General features: G+C 38.8%; 1 protein-coding gene across 17 annotated transcripts in view; it reads left to right on the top strand.

Annotated features, from left to right (window-relative positions):
• The window catches only part of MAST2 (microtubule associated serine/threonine kinase 2), a 196,733-nt gene that overhangs the window by 142,695 nt on the left and 41,029 nt on the right, over nucleotides 1-13,009 (top strand). For 13 of the 17 annotated variants that reach the window (XM_062581834.1, XM_062581828.1, XM_062581832.1 and 10 more), the window contains one exon: nucleotides 5,672-5,826. The exons of the other annotated variants lie outside the window; for them this stretch is intronic. In XM_062581834.1, coding sequence (XP_062437818.1) covers nucleotides 5,672-5,826 — 155 coding nt within the window. The remainder of the gene's footprint in view (nucleotides 1-5,671; nucleotides 5,827-13,009) is intronic. 17 annotated transcript variants of the gene reach the window in all.

Below are 13,009 nucleotides of genomic sequence, written 5' to 3'. Positions count from 1 at the left end.
ACAAAGTGATAATACATGCCTGATACTTAACTCTAATCATCTGAATCTCCTAACAAAGCTTTAATTTCTCACATGTGATTTTAAAGGCTGGCTGCAGTTTACCAGAGTTCTCCCATACTTTCAAGAAGCAACTGTGTCATTAATATCAATAAGGCAGCAGCACCCCGGTCACTGTTAAAATTCACCAAAACTTCACACAGGGAATCTTATTTTTTAGTTTATGCGAACTAGATATTGTGGTTATCCACAGAACTGCGTTGTGGGAACATTTAGTAATATTACAAAGCCAAGCATCCAAAGATTAGAAATGCTAGGATTAAGGATACCTGTGCAGACTTAATTCCACACACTTGTGTGTATGCAGGATGGTGTTACAGTGACTGTCTTTAATTCTGTGGTCACGTATCACTGCCTCTTTCCATAATGCTTCTACTAAGTATCATATTTGCTATTGAGAGTACATTCCTAATAATTGTAATACCAGCATTTAATTAGGACTTGATACTCTACGTTATACAGTTCTTGTTCTGAAATGCAGTATCCTGCTCATCCTTGTTCTATTAAGTTTAGCCATAAACTCTCTGATGCCTCTCAAACAATTTTTTTTCAAATTTTTTTGGAAGATGAGAGTTCAATCCCTTCTTCACATATATAGACTGAATTTGAGTCAAGTTTCCGCTGATTTTAGGTGTAAACTGATATGATTAGAATCTGATTGTGCAATGTTAGTGTCATCTATGTTGTTTCATATGTTCAGACACATTCCTGAGACCGTAGTTTGCATGAATTCCACAGTCTGTTTTTTTTTTTTTCCTTTTTCTTTTTGGTCTCCTTTGAAATCAAGTCACTTGGCTTCTGTCTCCTGTAGGAAAAACGTGTGTGTGAAGTGTGGAGAGAAGTTCATTAGTGACATGCAAAAAGTGCTCTTGGTTCCACTGCCAAGCAGTACTATATATTAAAGTACCTGAGAGCAGCCATTAGAAAGGAGCTCTGCTTTTGCCTTTATAGTCTGAAGTTAAATCCTTATAGACATAAGCTATGGCCAAGTCTTCTTCTGTATTCAGGCTATGAGAGCATGGAGCACGTATAATTACTTTTTGTAGGGATGACATCTGATTAGCCCGATCATTAGTAATCACTGTAGGAGGTTCCAAGATGCATGTGAAGATGACACTGCCAGAAACCAAGCTGCCAGCAGCGTGAAAGTCTTCCTTCAGCATGTGCGATGAGTAGATTTCCAAGAGTTTTGTGGTTTGACCAGACTTTGAGTCCATGGAGAGAGCAAAACTAACAACAACAACAAGAATCTCTTAGACAAGTTCTTCTGATGTGGGAAAGAAAGCATACTCTTTTCTTGCTATGTTCCCAGAAATAGCTAAATCACTTTGAAACTTTTCCAAAAACAACCCAACTCTGAGACAGACACGTCACATAGAAAGCTTCAGTGCAAAACTTCAACTATACATATTGTATAGTTGTAAGCAACAGAAAACAAGACAGTATAATAAGAAGCATGAGGTGATAGTTATAGGTAGATCTGAATTCACTATCGTACAGTGAATAGTTACATTAAAACTTGTATTTCCAAGATTTTTTTTCTAAGTGACCAAGTGTCGTCTCCTGTCCATTTGCTTGCCCAGTTTTACAATCTCAGAAATACACTGAAAAGTGCTATTTAATAAGAACTGAAGTAATTCTTGGAAACATTTACATCATCATAGTATTTCATAAATTAGAATTAATTTGAATTGATCTGAATAACACCCATGAAGCTGTTAAGCATTATTACTCCTGTGCAGATTTTAAAAGTGAAGTGAATTAATAAGGGGCTTATCAAAAGGACACAAGAAATTAATGCCACAGATTAGAATCTAGGGGAATTTTGGGCTTCCATTCAGTGTGTTCGGTCCTCTAGGTTACATTTCATTTTAGAGAAAGATAGATGCACTATGCTCTTTGAATTTCTGTGTGGCAATTAGAGTTGACCTGCATCTCTGTGCTCAGAGACCAGCTACTCTGTCAACCAGCTAAACAGATCAAGACACCTAGCTGTTCTAAGGTCAGTGGAAACTTGTATAATTTGTTTTATCTTTCCCTTCTGAAAGAGAGATGACCAGATGATAACTTTCAAAAATACATCTGCTGCCACTTTTCATATAAATCTTGAAGACCACATCCATCTTATCAGACCAACACTGAGAAAGTTGGAGAAAACATTTCAAGTTAAATAAATGGAGAGGAGCCAGCTGAACGGAATAATATATGATTATTTTTAAACACTATTTATTTTCTAGATTCAGAGTTAATGTATAAGCTACTGTGGTATTAGCTTGAAATCTTTTACTTGAGATGAGTTGGCTGAATCTGTGTCTGTAATTAAGACACCAGGGGGATGTTTTTATTAATCTGCTGTGAAGATTGAATTCTGTGATGTGATTACTTAAAAATCAATAATGCAGAAGAGCTCCACTCTCCTGCTGCTTCAGCGAAAGGTTGTATGCCTTAAGGCCCGTAGAGAAGCCTTTGGCAGAGGAAAGACCATTTCTCCTCATGGTCTTTATCCTCGGGGCTCTCCTTAATTATTCCCTGGAATTACAAACTTTGTGATCTGATTGCTTTTAAGGAGAGAAGGTTGAAGGAGGATTTTGGTGGGTCATCCATAAGTTGGCTAGTACTTAAAGTTGTTTCCCCAGTGGTTTTGCCGCTGGAAGGCAAAAAGGTTTTGAGGCTTTTTCTAGAGTGTTTGGGTTTTTTTTCCTTCTAACTCTTGATGTTAGTAACTTGGTATGTGCCAGATCTTCTTAATGGGATAGCTTGAGTTTAATTTTGTTTTGAATGAGAGATGCACATGCAGTGCCAAAGCTTGAGTACCTGTTACTGCAGCCGTTTGTAAGACAGTGTCTTCAGTGCTTCTTGGTCTGTTGCAGCATTCCTGTTATTTACTGTGGCTGGGATGCCATCCGGCACATTTTCTCCTTGAAAAGTGCTACTGTTTCTGCGGAAGCAGGTGGTTCTTCCCACTCTTACTAGCGTATAAGCCAGATGATCATAGAGGCTTGCATAATTCTGTAACACAAAGAGCGAATCTTTCATCTATTTGGCATAAGCAGAGTACACAGCAGAATAGCTGTAGGCTAAGTGGCTATCAAATTCTCGGATTCTCCATCTTGGCATGGATTAGGCCAGTGTCTGCTGATAAACCTTCTGGATAATTGTCATCCTGGGGACTCTGTGCTGGAGATGACTTTCCAATATGATCCCTGTACCTAGAGCTGCCTGAAGGAAGATGTAGCAAGTGTTGGCTCCTTGTTCCAGCCATGGTTGGGGATTTTGTGCATGTTTTAAGACTTTCAAGGGGTTTCTTCTCTGTAAATACCTCTGCACAATGCAGAAGGAGTGGATCTGAGCTAAGGAACCAATTATAATTTTATCAAAGGATATGACCTCTAGGTTTATAAGTGCGCACATTCAGTTCTCCAGCTTCACTTTGGCTAAAATTCTCTAGGGATAAGACTCTGTGAAAGGTACTGGGATTTGCAATGGTCTGCTCTTTTTCCCCTTCTTTCCCCTTCTTTCCCCTTCTTTCCCCTTCTTTCCCCTTCTTTCCCCTTCTTTCCCCTTCTTTCCCCTTCTTTCCCCTTCTTTCCCCTTCTTTCCCCTTCTTTCCCCTTCTTTCCCCTTCTTTCCCCTTCTTTCCCCTTCTTTCCCCTTCTTTCCCCTTCTTTCCCCTTCTTTCCCCTTCTTTCCCCTTCTTTCCCCTTCTTTCCCCTTCTTTCCCCTTCTTTCCCCTTCTTTCCCCTTCTTTCCCCTTCTTTCCCCTTCTTTCCCCTTCTTTCCCCTTCTTTCCCCTTCTTTCCCCTTCTTTCCCCTTCTTTCCCCTTCTTTCCCCTTCTTTCCCCTTCTTTCCCCTTCTTTCCCCTTCTTTCCCCTTCTTTCCCCTTCTTTCCCCTTCTTTCCCCTTCTTTCCCCTTCTTTCCCCTTCTTTCCCCTTCTTTCCCCTTCTTTCCCCTTCTTTCCCCTTCTTTCCCCTTCTTTCCCCTTCTTTCCCCTTCTTTCCCCTTCTTTCCCCTTCTTTCCCCTTCTTTCCCCTTCTTTCCCCTTCTTTCCCCTTCTTTCCCCTTCTTTCCCCTTCTTTCCCCTTCTTTCCCCTTCTTTCCCCTTCTTTCCCCTTCTTTCCCCTTCTTTCCCCTTCTTTCCCCTTCTTTCCCCTTCTTTCCCCTTCTTTCCCCTTCTTTCCCCTTCTTTCCCCTTCTTTCCCCTTCTTTCCGGTTCAAGTGTAACTGTTAACTCTCTTGACAAATTTGGATACACCTAGTTTAGCAGAATTCAAAATATGTTTTCTTTGCTACCAGCATTGAAAAGATGCAGGACTCAGTGAACAGTCTTGTCAGCATTTGGCTTTCCCTTCTTGGCCATACTTGTCAGTTTTTTTGTTGTTGTTGTTGTTGTTTTTTTTTCTTTTGAATGCCACCAATAGCAAGTAAGTGTAGAAAAGGATGCTAGCTGAGTGAAAACTTCGGTCATTCATTTTAAATCTTGCATAATTCCCTAGCATTGTTACTTCTAGTGCTAGGACTGTGCTTTCCAGCTTGAATGAGTGTTATTGTAGAAAAAAGATAAGTTTTTCCACTTGAAAATTATATGCAATTAATTTCATCAGATTGATAGGGAGCTTTGGCACTTAGATTAGAATTGCATTTTTATCAGGCCCAGTGGTGTTATTTGGTGCTGCTGTGGCTTGAAAAAAAAAAGAGTGAGAGAGATTTCTTAATTTGTCTTGACATAATATATCATCTTCATTTTGCAAGGTGGTAAGGGATATTAAAAAAACACACAAGAAAAACTGCATTCATTAGTTGACCTGTGACTTTTTCCCCATGAAGACCCTGTATTCAATTTGTTGCCCAAATTCCTTTTCACGCTTTCCACTTGGTTTTAGTTGAACCTCAGTTTTCTTGAGGTTCAAGAGTTAAGTCTGTTTAATGTCTGTTGTTGTCCCAGGACACGTTATATAAGTGCATCAGCTTACTTAAAGTTGAATAAACTGTGTAACTCTGTAACAGCTGAACGGGGGAAACTGTTCATCTCACAACTATGCAAAGTCAGCTACATCCATGCTACTATTGCCTGCTTGACTAGGGAAGAAGTCTGTGGGGAAAGAAGGAGAAAAGTGAGATCCAGACCATTTACAATAGCAATTTCCAATGAGAGCCAGTGATCAGTAATAACTCTCCTGCCTACACAGCTCCATAGCATTCTGCATGCCAGTGAAACTCCTGAGCTAAGAGAGCATGAGGGAAAAGGAAAGAAAGTTGCTCACCACTCCAGGAACCTCCTCGTCCTTTCCAGAGGAGCACTGCTATGAACGTGCCTTCTTCCCATCTCCTTGCAGGAAATCGCCTTCGTGATCGGATATAATGGTTCCAGAAGGAGAAGTACCAGTCCCTCCTTCTGCTCCCAAATTTGTTACAATCTCACCAGCTCTGCCACTGTCTGTACAGGTTGGCTTAGCCTCATGAGACCAATAAAAAGAGGCACCTGGTCTGATAAGTAGCTTTCTTTTCCCCTGCGGTGTGCAGTGTTTGGCAGAATCCGTTCCTCTTCCATTCATTAGCTGACCCCTATGCATGCGTTTAGTGCATTTCTTTTCTGTATTTTTTTCTGTACTCAGTCATCATGCTCATCTCAGGAGAAGCTGCACCAGCTGCCCTTTCAGCCCACGGCAGACGAACTCCATTTCCTGACAAAGCATTTCAGTACCGAGAGCATCACCGATGAGGAAGGGCGCCACTCTCCAGCCTTGAGGCCTCGATCTCGCAGTCTCAGGTGAGCTTCAGGGGGTGCTGGTTGGACTTCTAAGGTTCTGCACAGGTATTGCATTTTTATGTGTGCTTTCAGTTCTAAGGATAGTAGTTTGTTGCTGTTTTCTTACATATTTTTAGAATTATTTTAGAATTATTTTAGTCAATGTTAACCCATCTTGCATAATCAGAAAGGATTTTTTTTGAGAATTTGAGTTGCAAAATGGTTAGCATGGTCTGTTTTTGTCTTCACCATATCTCGTAAAGCAGTGATCCACAAGCATCACAGACTGACTCTGTAGGGTGAAACTTGCCATGAAGTTTCTTCTGGGAATTTTGCTGCATTAATAAAAGGAAATGGTTACAGTCACTGTTAATAACTTTTACAGAACTGCTTCTGAAATGGTATGAAAATTAGAGTAGGTGAACTCAAAACTTCAAGTAAAATTGCATGGACACCCAAGAGCAGTTTTGTAATAATGCTGAAAACAGCTTTCCTGTATTAGCAGCTGAGTAATTTTTATTGTTGCTCAAGAAAACTTGTTGCTCAGAGATAGCTATCCAGGGGTTATTTCCTTGTGCTGTTACTTTTCCATACATAAAAATAGGAAATGAACGTCATCTTTCTTGCACATCTCTGCAACACTTTATTATTTGGGAGGAAAAAAAAAAGAAAACAAATTAGAAAAACTTTTCTGTGTCATGGCACATACAGTAAGGAGGTGAAATCTCTTTTATGTGTCTCAACTGAGAGATTATCAGAGGTGGTATCACCTTTAAATCACTCGACTAGATCCAGAAACTGCCAGTTGGAAATACTGAATCTGGACCTGATTCCTGATTCAGGTAGGGATTTCTAATGCAAGCAAGTGTAGTAGGCTCAGGATAACCATTTAAATGCATGGTGAGTATTATGTCATGACAGAGCTGTCCTTTCGTCGTTATTTGTAATTATTTGTGTTCTAAACCACAGTGCAGGTTGCATGGTAATTGCATATGGATCTGCTAAGTGTAGTTACACAGTAATCTACAGGAGTAGGTAAGTACTGTAGGTAGTAGCACACATAGCCTGTGATCTCTACAAATTGGCATATAGAGAGAGATTAGTTATATGATTTGGACTAAACTGTTCAAATCTCTGAATGATAGTCCTACTTCAGTCCTGTTGCTGTCACTCTTAACATTGGCTTTTGCTGATTAGTGTAATTTTAGTAATACTAATTCATTATAGATGACAGCTACTGTAGGTAGGCAACGTGTCACTAAAGTTGTTATTGTCCTTTCTAACACAGATGTATTACTGCTGGGCATAATGAAGTATAAAATGCTATTGCTAATGTAAGAATGAGGTAAACAATAAAGTGAAGATCCTGATTTTGTTTCTTCTTAATAACATGGATTATCAACTTGATGAGAACTTTACTTCTGTGAGCCAGTTTAAAAGCAGAGTTTTCGTACAGTAGATTATAATTTCTGGCAAGACTAGATTAATTCCATATGTTGTATGACTGTGTGATAAATCTTTGTCTCCTGAATGCTTTCTCTATCTCTCTCTGTCTTTCAGTGTGATAATAGTCAACCTTATTAAAATTCCAAAACTTAGAATGCAATGGCTAAATAGTTTTTAATTAGGCCTGATTTGTTATTCACTTCTTTGCTTAATGCTTGGAGTTCTATGATGCTGTGTGACTTTACAGCAGTCCCACTGCTGGCAGGCATGCATACTAGCCCTTGCACCTCAAAAAGGAAAATTGACTGGATTGACTTATTAATAATTGCAGAAATAATTATTCCCTTTGACAGAGAGTAACATATCCTCAAAAACAAATAAATATATGAAGACCAGACCTTGTTCACTGCTCAACTTGCTTATTTTTTTGCTGACATGATAGAGCTAGCTCTTTTGGTAGATGATATTTTTACTTAATTAAAATAAAATAAAATATTCTGAGCAATTGCTTTGCTCAAAATTAAGGAGGAATTCCCTAAAAATGCAGTATTTTCATAAACATTTAATGGTCTTGTATTTAACCAGCATTAATGAAAAATTGATGAACAAAATAAATCAGACATGTTTTCCTTAATTGGCAGTCACGAGTTTGCAATTTAAAAGATGATCTGGTATTTATGACCAATTATTAACACATATTCAGTTTTTGTACTTTGACTGCAACATTAGCCCTCTTCTTATGAAAGGAGAATTGGTGTTTTCAGATGTCCCTGTCACATACTGAGATTTGCTGTTTTTAGGGGGCTTCTGTGACCTCTAGTTTACTAAAAGTATCAGATCATCCTTCTATGCTCCTAGATAGAGAAGGGTATTGCTTAGATGTAAACTTGTGGAAAAATCTACTTCTCTGAGTAGCAGTCTACCATTTTCTCATATCTAGCTGCAAATGAGTATTGAAGAACGTCATACAGAATGGACTGAATAATCAAGTTGGATGAAAAAAAGTAATGAAGCATTTAGTCATGGAGAGCAGTGTACTGGGTGATGCACAGACATGTTTGTGGCACTTCTGTTACTTGAGGTGTTTGGCCAGTGGGGCTGAAGATGCTCACCACTTAAATCATCAGGCCTTGCTTGAGTTTCCTCAGATGAGGCAGAAAATGTTCCCTCTGAAGGTCTGTATTATCTCAGTGATTAAAAAAACTGAGGCCCTGGAGAGATTTAAATCTGAAAATTCGTGACCTGGTTTTGGGGACAGAGAAGTTACCTTTTTTATATTTTGCTGACAATTCCTCTCCTGTGGCAGAAACAGCAAGGTATTGAACACAGGAAAGCCACATTCATTTTTTTCACCAGATTTTGTTCCTTGCTAATCTCCCATAAAAATTGCTATGAGATGAGGAAGAAACTCCCATTTTCAAAAGAGCACTTTTGTAAAGTAACCTTTTCTGCACCAAAGAAATGGTAGTGGTTCTTTCCCAGTTGCTTTCCTGTGCCAGGGGAAAGGAGGTGGCCCAAAACCAATTCTGGAATCCAAAATTGTGATGTGTTTATAAAGCTGTTTGCTGGTGCCAGGAGATAGTTCTCTCATCCATCTCCAATAGCACCAATCTTCACCTGTTAAACGGAAGACCTTACCTTCTGCGATCCACCCTGTCAGATATGTTCTGGTGCTTACAGTGCATCTTCAGTAGAAGAACATATTTGTTTGTTAATGCGTGGAGAGAGGTTTCCTAAGTACCATATCTCAACTGTGTTCCTCTTTTTGCAACGTGACGTTCAAGTCATTAACCAACAGGGAGAAGCCCATGTTCCAGTTCACTTCTTTTAGAACAATCCTGGGGTTTATCTGAAAAACATCTTTTCCTCCAGGAGTAAGATGAAGGAAGAGAGTAAATTCTCTCACAAAGGTTGGCATTATTGCTCAGTTTTTTAGAGCAATGCTGCCTTCCACCTTGTCCCAGTTCTCTTCACTTGTCATCCATTAGGAGTTGTTAACAAGTGGGATTGTGTAGGGGACCTCTGAGATAAAAGCAGGATTAACTAATAAAGACTTCCTCAAGCGTTGCGTTTGTACATTTGCTCTACCCACCAGTCTGCCCATTTTTCTTGATCTCTCTTCACATATCAGGGTGATGCTGTCTAGGGAAAAAAGATCAGAGTTTGTAGCAGTGAATTTTTATATAGTTGAAGTGGATGAGATCTTCCTTAATCAGATAGGCTCCTTTATCTCTTTGCTGGGTAGTTCTTGTTAAATGCAATTCACCAACCTGACTTTAGATGTGCAAGATCTCACCATTAAGAATATACAGAGGCAATTCCTAGAGAATACCAGTACCAAAAAAAAGCGTTTCACAATCAAGTATCCTAGGTGGTGGGAAATCACACTGGTGGCCCAAATAATTCATTGTTATCTTAAAATTTGGTCCTACAAGTTGCAGAGCTCTTTCATCTAGTGCACTTAGGTTTCAGATTTAACTGCTTGAGTAATCTTGGTGGTTTCATCACTTCATGCTCCTGCCTGCATACAGTGATGTTTGCCGCAAGCTGCTGGGGAGCATACCGTAGTCCTGGCTGAGTGCAGATTCAGGCTGCTACAGAGTCAGCAGAGCTGGGTTCTGTATTCTGAAGCATAAGGGTATATTTTTCTTATGAAAATACATTCTAACTATTTTGGAGATAATATTGGTGTCTCTGTTCTCTCAAGACAGCGAATTCTGTGAACTTGATTTAAAAGAGGAATTCTTCAAAATGATCAATTCTAAATTTATTAACTTTCAGTTTCACTCAACATCCTCATGGTTTTCTATTATGAGGAAGAAATATGTATTCCTATTTGCCCTCTGTACAGCCCATTACTTTAACTTTGTTGTGTTTGCTGTCTAAAGCAATCCCAGTCTTTGTCGGCATGCATAAAAAATTCTGCAGTATTGAAGAGAGCTAGCTGCAGTCCCAGTGTTAAGTCTGTAGAAAAATCTAATTAGTCCTTGTTTTCAAAGCGGTTTTGATTGAAATACATCCTTTTCCCTTAATATTCTCTCAGCTGTATATAAAATCCTCATTCACACTCGTAAGAAAGTCACCCCTAGTGTAAGGAAAGGCTTGTGGGAAACAATTCAGCTGTACAAAGCCAACTGCAGATATAAAAAAATATATAAAGAGATTCACACTATTGCAAATTCAGAAATGACTTTTCAAGGTGCTTAGTGACAAAGCCTCGTGCGTGAGTTTTTGACAAGTTGAAATCTAGAAATCTTTCTGAGGGAGACGTGTCACTGAGGGTCTGCTGCCGCGTAATTTCATAAAGTGAAGGGAGGGTGAGGACGAAGAAGAAGGAGGAGAGGGTAGTTTTTCATTTCACTGTTAAGCTTAAGGGGACAGATCCTATTCTTCTAATGTCTGCACTGCTGAAATGAAAAACTCACTGCCAATAGTTGTGTCTTTGACCTACCCATCTGCACCAAAAAAAAAAAAAAAAAAGTAGAAACCTGCTTTTTGTCTTGAAATGTTACGCAGGTGCACAGCGTGTGGCCTCGGTCTTACGGAGAATAACGTCTTCATTTGTGAAGCTCGGCGTGTTAGACTGTTTCAGCACAGTGTGTGGAATTATTTGTTATATGGATGTGTTGCATTTTAAAAAGCTGTCATGCCAATAAAATACATTGGAACTCCTTTTTTCTTATTTTTAAACTCCCTTACATTGTCCTGAAGTGGCATCCAGTTGTCTGCCCAGTCCTGGCTCTTTTTTTCTCAACGGTGTTATCAAATAACCAGTAGAGTCTGGCAGCCAGCCTGTGGTTAGTTAGGCAGTTATCCATATAATTACTTCTGTAGTTTCCCAAGCTAAAGCTCAACATAAAAGATTATGGTGCAGTGTATTATGTTACAGTCTTGCTGTAGTCAGCTAGACATTTAATTTAACGTGTTAAATTGGGAGAATTTTATTTAGAATGACAATATGAACCTTGATCCCAGGTTTTATCCCGAGTTGTTTGAATGCTCTGTTATTATAGGTGGTAAAAAGAGCCATTAATCAATTTTAAAGATGAGTGAAAAAACAGCCAATGCCTAAGAAAGCTAAATTATTAGAAGTGTTTATTTGCTTGCTAATTAGTAGACTCTTGTATGAAGAAAATAAGAAAAAAAAATCACTGTGGCCGCTCTCTGGGAACCACAGGATGTGCTGGCCGGGCAGCCCGAGCGGCCTGGTTATGGCAGGGCGCTGCGCTCCCTGCGTTCACGTGAATACAGAGTCTGGCGGCGAGGGGCAAGCCCACGTTTTGTTATAGCCCTAAGACAGCAAATACTCAAGCATGCAGAAATTTTAAGCGGGCTACTTTAGTGTTAAAAAGAGGGCGGGGGGTGTGCCTATATATTTCTGGAGTCAGTACCAAGGAGTTCATATATCTTTGTAATTTATACCTCACTTAATCCATACAAGGAAGTAATTCATTACAGAAAAGTAAATTCTTCAATAACTCTATTCCAAATTCTTCAGCTTCAGATGAACTATCAGTAAACAAATGCCATGTGTCTGTGTCAGTGTGTATGGTCTTAAGGAAAGAGGGATAAACATAGCAGGCTAGGTGGGGATGCTTGCCTCTAAGTGGGGAATTTAGTTTTCTCTAACACCTTAATGGTAGCAATAGCTCTTTATATTTAAATATTCTTTCCCTTATTTTTATTTTCTCTCATACATTACATATGAATATAAATGTAGGTTACCTTATTAGGAAAAATTTCCTTGATAAAAGTAGCTATCTGCCATGGTAATGAATATATTCTCATAACAACAAAAAAAAATATTAATGCAAACGTGTTTTGGCTTGGTATGAATAACTGCTGAACATCAAAATCAGTTTATTTTCCCCTTTATTGTAAGAGCTCAATAAGAGATACAGTCTGAAGTGCGTTTTATGATTCTTAAGCTGAGGGATAAACCTTAATAAAAACAGGACACAGCATTATCCATGGAATTCCAGCACCTTGCATGAAAAGAGATGATTATTGCTATCCTCTGTAAGCCAGTGAGTTAAATTTTTTATGAATTGTAAATATACGTTCCTCAAAGAACATTTTTCCTTTAAATAGGTTAGAAGCACATAGTAGCTCTAATGCAATCGGAGTTTAAAATGTATTTATTCCATTCAAAGAGATTCATTTCATCCTTCCCAAGAAAGTTTTCAAACATGTCTGAATTGATTCAAGATAAAATTACATATTTTGACATAGAGAAAATATTTTTAGCAATATGTAGTACTCTTAACATCATAAAGATAATCATGTAGTATATCACATAATTGAAGCCCTTACTTGTCTTGAATATGAAAACAATATAACCAGAAAAATGGGATGCCATAAGTGATTATGTCGCTCGGGATTTTCTGCATTACCTCGCTCAGGCTGTCCTCTGTGACGGGATGAGTCAGAGCATTGCGTGCCATCAGATGTGATGCAATTACATGCAAGTCTTCCTTTAAAATTACCCAGATGGTAATATAAATGCAGCTTCTCAAGATTTAGTGTTTTTCAGCATGCAGCCGTGCATATGCATTCATGTTATAGTCCAGAGAAGTATTCTGTTCCTATTGCTTGTGGTGTGTATATATATATATGTATATGTATATATGTATATGTATATATATATATAATTTTTAGCTGAATAACACTATCCATGCTTCCCTACTGTAGCGTAGAGCTTCTCAGACAAAGGAAAGCAAGTCACCTCACATTCCATATTTCGTTTTACTCTGCTGCT

Source organism: Rhea pennata, chromosome 8 (assembly GCF_028389875.1).
Source record: "Rhea pennata isolate bPtePen1 chromosome 8, bPtePen1.pri, whole genome shotgun sequence".
In the NCBI taxonomy this organism is placed as follows: domain Eukaryota; kingdom Metazoa; phylum Chordata; class Aves; order Rheiformes; family Rheidae; genus Rhea; species Rhea pennata.
Note: the sequence above shows the minus strand (reverse complement) of the source record. Positions and strands in the feature narration are given on the sequence as shown.